Genomic DNA, 5,257 nt, shown 5'->3' on the forward strand with positions numbered 1-5,257 from the left:
GAAAGTGGTAAAAGTGAAAGTGTGAAAAGAGAAGGTTGGAAAGTGAAAGTGCAGTGAAAGTGAAAGCTAGTCACAAGGTCAGCAAGTTTCAAGTCTTGAAATTGTAGAATGACTAAATCCTTAAATTAATAAAAATAAATTACAATTAATAAATATCCTACACGGATAAAATGGTAGCTCAGCGTTTGCTTTAGTCCTTTCCTTTTCCTAGTTTCCGTATGTTCGAGATATTTTTCCATTTTCTTTTGATTTTGCATTTTTTTTCTATGTATGTATACATACATACATATGTACAGGTTATTGTGCTCTCTTTGCTTTTTACAACAGCTCTATTGTGTATTTGCATATTTCTCTCTCACAACAGAGCCAAAGCTCTTTGGATTATGAATGTCCTCAAGCATTCAGCGGTAGCATTCAACTATCTACGATGATGAGCTGTAGCTGGACGATGAACCAGGCGAGCTGGATCCGGAGTTGTATGAGCTAGAGCTGGGATGGTATGCGCTGTAGGCGAGGCTTTGCGTGTCCCAACGGGCATATGGGCCACCGCTGGCTGGTTCCCAACTGCTGGGATCGTATGAGGAGGCAGTGGTGCTGGGTGGACCGTATTCAGCTGATGGCGCAGGCGCGGGCATCATCATCATTTTGGCGCCCGACAATTTGGTGATCAAGTTGTAGATGAGGAAGCCAAGTACCAGTTTGATGGCGATTTTCGACAATATCAAAGCCTTGAATGCTTTGAGTCCAATCAGACCGAGAAGGATTGGCAGGACGACCTTCAGTTTCAATTTCATGAGCAATAACAGAGGCAGGAGCAATTTGTCCTTCTTCTTCTCACCGCGGGCTGATGGAGGGTCATGGTTGAATTTGAATTGGTGGATTGTTGTTTAGGAGATAGAGAAAAAAGAGAAAAAATTTGGTTGAATAAATAGTTTTGATGCGTAGACGGTTGAGTTGATGTGTTATCGAAAATTACTGCCTAAAATAAGTATTTGAAAATTTGTTCTTGTTTTTTTTTTTTGTTAAATATTAAAAATATGTAAATCAAACGCAACAAACTAAAAATTTCAATAAGCAAAAAACTATAAATTACAGAAATATACTTAGTTCTTAACTTTTCTATGTTAAAGCATATTTCGAAAGAAAAAAGTATTTAACCCAAAACAACAAAAAATAGTAGCTTAAGTGAAGCCAAAAGTCCATAATTACATAATTTAATATTTTGTAAAAAAATATCTGGGAATCATAGAAGTTGTGGAAAAAAATTTCTTTGGCAATTTTCAAAATTAAACCATTTTAATTAGTCAGATGCAAATTCGATTTCCCTCGCAGGTGGCAAGAAGTTTCCTTTATGATTCACCTCACTTTTTGAATTCAAATCATTGCTCTCACTTTTTTTAATTGATTCCATTTTCACTCTACTAATTTTCCCAAACATCCTTCTCTAAATTCACTCACTGAACTTTCTTTTTCTGGACCTCTACTTACCTCCAGTCTCGGGCACTTCCACATCAAAACCGCGAGCAGCGCTGTAACTAACCACCGAACTGCCAAATCCGGTTTCGGGCAAGCGTAGTCGGAATTCATTGTTATTCAAAATTCTGGCAACACGATCAACGATCACTTTATCGATGACATCCTCACTGAATGCGCGTCCACTAATATCTTCTTGCACACCAGCCACGCCATCTAAATAGGTTAACACTTTCTCCTTGATACAATATAGTCCATTAGCATGGAAACAGTTATCCACAATGGTGGTAAGCAGCTCATCCGTATTGCGTATACGCGGCTCAGCCACCGAATTATCAATGGCGGCAGCATTGATTGTCGAAGCGGCAGCGAACAACAAACAACCGAACGCGATTAAGGATGTAAAACGGAATGCCATTTTGGAGGGAGGAAAATAACAAAACAAAATAAATTGTATTAGTGAACTAGGCGTTTTCAGTGACCGTTATGCGATGACTGGCCTGCTTGTATTACTGCGTGTTCACTACAGAATCGATAATTAGACAATGATATCCACTTGGTCGTGTATTCATGATTTTATACTGCCGCTCCCCCAGTAGCTAAACGTTATCGGCCAGCGGCCAGAGAGTACACTTGTTGACTGGCGGTTAACGCGGAGCGGCAAGAGCCACAACGCTTTTGTAGAAGTTGGGTGTTGGGGTTGGGAGGAGCGAGCATACACCATGCAGCCATGCAAAGAAGACACACCGGCGTTCGGTTGGACATTGCTGCTGGTACGCGTGAACGTTTTTGGACAATGTCGACAGCACGATTGGTGTGGAAATAGCGCCACTGTAGCAAGGTATGTGTGTCCGCTGAAATTAGTTTGGCTATGGATTTGGCATTTTTGCTGCTTACCAGACAACTGAGTTGACATAGCTTTCTTCGCTCCGCATGGCAATGGCCGATATCGGAGAAGTAGGGGAAAGCGAAGCGCACCACGTAGACTTGAAGGGTGTATATTCGTCAACATTGCAATGCATTTCCATTGCCAATAACACTTTTTCATGTGTCCGCAGCTAAAGCTAAATTTGGCTGTGAGTAGAAACGATCGCTTACAGGCAGCATAACTAACGGCTTTGGCCACAAAACACTTGCCGCTTAAAAAAAAAAAAGAAAAAAACGACGTGATCGAAAATAGCGTAAATGAAGACAGTCGCAAGCAGCTAACGTTTGTGTTGTGTAGGTGTACGTGTTTTCATTCTAATTAGTATGCAGGGGCGGCACTCTTACGCGGCTACTGGCTGTCTATAGCCAATAACAACAAAAACGTTATAAACACTCAAAGCGTCAAATGAAGAAATGCGCGTCAATCCAAAGAAATGCAATGCGTGAAACATTAACAACAATTATGTATGTATGCTTGCTAATACAAGAGTGTTGAGTACCTACGTTGGAGTACAGTTTTGTACATACATACATACATATGTAAGTTTTTTGTTTTTTTTAGTTTTGTAAGCACATATTTTAACGTATCTCCATTGACTTTTGTCAATCGAAGTTGCTTGTGCCAATTTTTTTTCACATACACACGCACACCCACAAGTACATACATATGAAGGGGTAGGTGAGGTCAGTGGGGGCATTGTTGCGGTTGTTCGGAGCCAACGTTGACACCATTGCGATTGCATTGCGATGTAGAATCAAGTTGTTGCATTGTTTGCTGGCCATGCGGAACTGGATTTTGTCTATTAATTTTGGTTATGAAATCGAAACCTAACTTACTTACCAAAAATATGTCAACAATTTTTGGGTGTAGAAATAGTATTTTTATTTCACTTTTGTTTTAGGAGTGGAAAACGATTTCTATTGCCATAAATTGTAAATATAGCATTTGCGCATGGCAACCTGCGTAAGTAGATTAATAATGCCTGCACTAAAAAATTTATGTACAAATTCATTTGTTTATAAACTCCATTTCACTTTAATAAGTCCACTATTTTTTTTTGTTTCAAAAGTCAAATTTATAACTTTATCATTTCTTTAAGGCCATTTGACTTTCGGAAGCAAATGTCAGTTACGCGATTTTGCAGAATGATGATACGCGGTTTTGTACTTTAAACGACGATAATTATATAAATTAAGGTAATTTTAATGGAAATGACATTTTTATGTTTTACTAGATAGAAAAACTACAAAAATGGTACAAAAAAAATACTTCTTTGTGGCCCACGTTTACAATTATGCGCCAACTCAAATATATAGAACATTAACTTCCCAATGTTTTTGTTCACCCAATTGCAGGATTTCTAATGGCTTGTTTACACGTACTTTTGTCAATTGTCAACACATAGACATTTTATTATTAACTGTTATTTTTTAAGTGAAATGGGAGGAGTGGTGCCGCTGGGGACTTGCATGTCCTACTTTCCTCAATACGCGTCAAAACGACAAATGACAATCGTCACAATAATGTCGAGTTTAATGCATTTCGCTCGGTGGTCTGGCGGCGGATTAAAAGCAAGGTGGAAGGATATAGAAGAGAAAGTAGCGCAAATATACAATTATAAAATTGGAGTTATGTTCAGCTTTGCCGCTAGTTTCTTATGAATGCGAATATACTTTATTACTTTAAATGGCTCATGAGGCTGATAACAATAATAACCAATAATATCGATATATCTATAGATATAAATGATAGGCAAACCAGGATAAGTATGAAGGTGGTGTTTGTACTAAAGTCAAAGTTTGTAAATTTATAGATAAGTACTTTCGTTTTTATTGACTTTCTAAAATCTTTAATTTATAGATAGTTGAAGGTTCGACACTCTAGTGAATCAAGAAAATTTAAAATTAAATTTAAATTTTCTTAACTAAATGTATGTAGGTACTATGTTCCTCCATCGAATTTATTTGAGAAAGCACTGAATTCAATCAAATTTGTAAACTAATTTTATGAAGAGCGCAAACACAACAATGTCTGTTATGCTATGTATTGAGGTAAATATTTGCAGGAATACCAAAATATGCATATTAGCTATTTATTTCAAAATTACATTCAAAATCCAAATGTGTGTATTTTCATAAGCATGTAAAAATGTTTAAAAGACACGTATGTAAGTGGCATACTTTATTAATTGCATTTTAAGGTTACAGTTATTCATATATTTGTATGTTTATATATGCATCCATATTTTGCATAATGAAAATTTTCAATTTCAATTTCAGTTCAAATAGAAAAGGCGTCATCTAATCATCATCATCTGATTATTACGAGAATGTACATTAGAGTTGTCAAAAATTCATGTGAAAAGGTAAAAGTCGGAATTTTTATGCTGTCACCCCCTAGGATTGTTCTATACCGAAAAAATATACCCTTACCTTTTTTATTTTGAATTTAAAAAATATATTTAGATTGATTCAGATATAAAAATACATGTAAAACTTTAAGCACTTTGAGCGACCTCTAAGTAGATTTTGATTTAAAAAAAAAAAAAAAATAGGGGTATACTTTTTCGATATAAAACAATCGTAGGGGGTGAGAGCATAACAATTCCGACTTTACTCTTTTCGAACCACCCTAATGTACATTTTACTGCATTTTGATTATTTAATTGCGTTTGTGAATGCATCAGTAGCATATAAAATAACTTGTATTCTATGTTGCCAGCTTTTTATTTAAAATAATTGTGTTTTCATCAAAAAACGGAAAATTAAGGTTTCTCAATTATAGACATATAACATAGTTAACAAAAAACAAAATAACATTAACTGTTTAAACAATGCGTAACTAAATTAAAAAATC

At 36.1% G+C, this 5,257-nt stretch overlaps 1 protein-coding gene across 1 annotated transcript; it reads right to left on the reverse strand.

Moving 5' to 3' along the window:
- Positions 1–422: 422 nt before the first annotated feature.
- On the reverse strand, positions 423–1,891 carry Osi20 (DUF1676 domain-containing protein Osi20). Its single transcript, XM_017637461.1, has 2 exons — positions 1,489–1,891; positions 423–844 (listed from the first exon to the last, which is right to left on the reverse strand). The coding sequence occupies exons 1-2, from the start codon at positions 1,889–1,891 to the stop codon at positions 423–425; spliced, it is 825 nt and encodes a 274-aa protein (XP_017492950.1).
- Between the last annotated feature and the right edge of the window lie 3,366 nt (positions 1,892–5,257).

The sequence above is a fragment of the Rhagoletis zephyria genome, unplaced genomic scaffold (genome assembly GCF_001687245.7).
Source record: "Rhagoletis zephyria isolate East Lansing unplaced genomic scaffold, Rhagoletis_zephyria_1.1 Rzeph_scaffold_21233, whole genome shotgun sequence".
In the NCBI taxonomy this organism is placed as follows: domain Eukaryota; kingdom Metazoa; phylum Arthropoda; class Insecta; order Diptera; family Tephritidae; genus Rhagoletis; species Rhagoletis zephyria.

Bases quoted from the DNA above. Each gene is read 5' to 3' on its own strand.
- Osi20 (XM_017637461.1), bottom strand. From the start codon at position 1,891: ATGGCATTCCGTTTTACATCCTTAATCGCGTTCGGTTGTTTGTTGTTC. The intron at 845-1,488 runs GTAAGTAGAGGT...ACCCTCCATCAG, and splicing joins GGAAGTGCCCGAGACTGGAG to CCCGCGGTGAGAAGAAGAAG.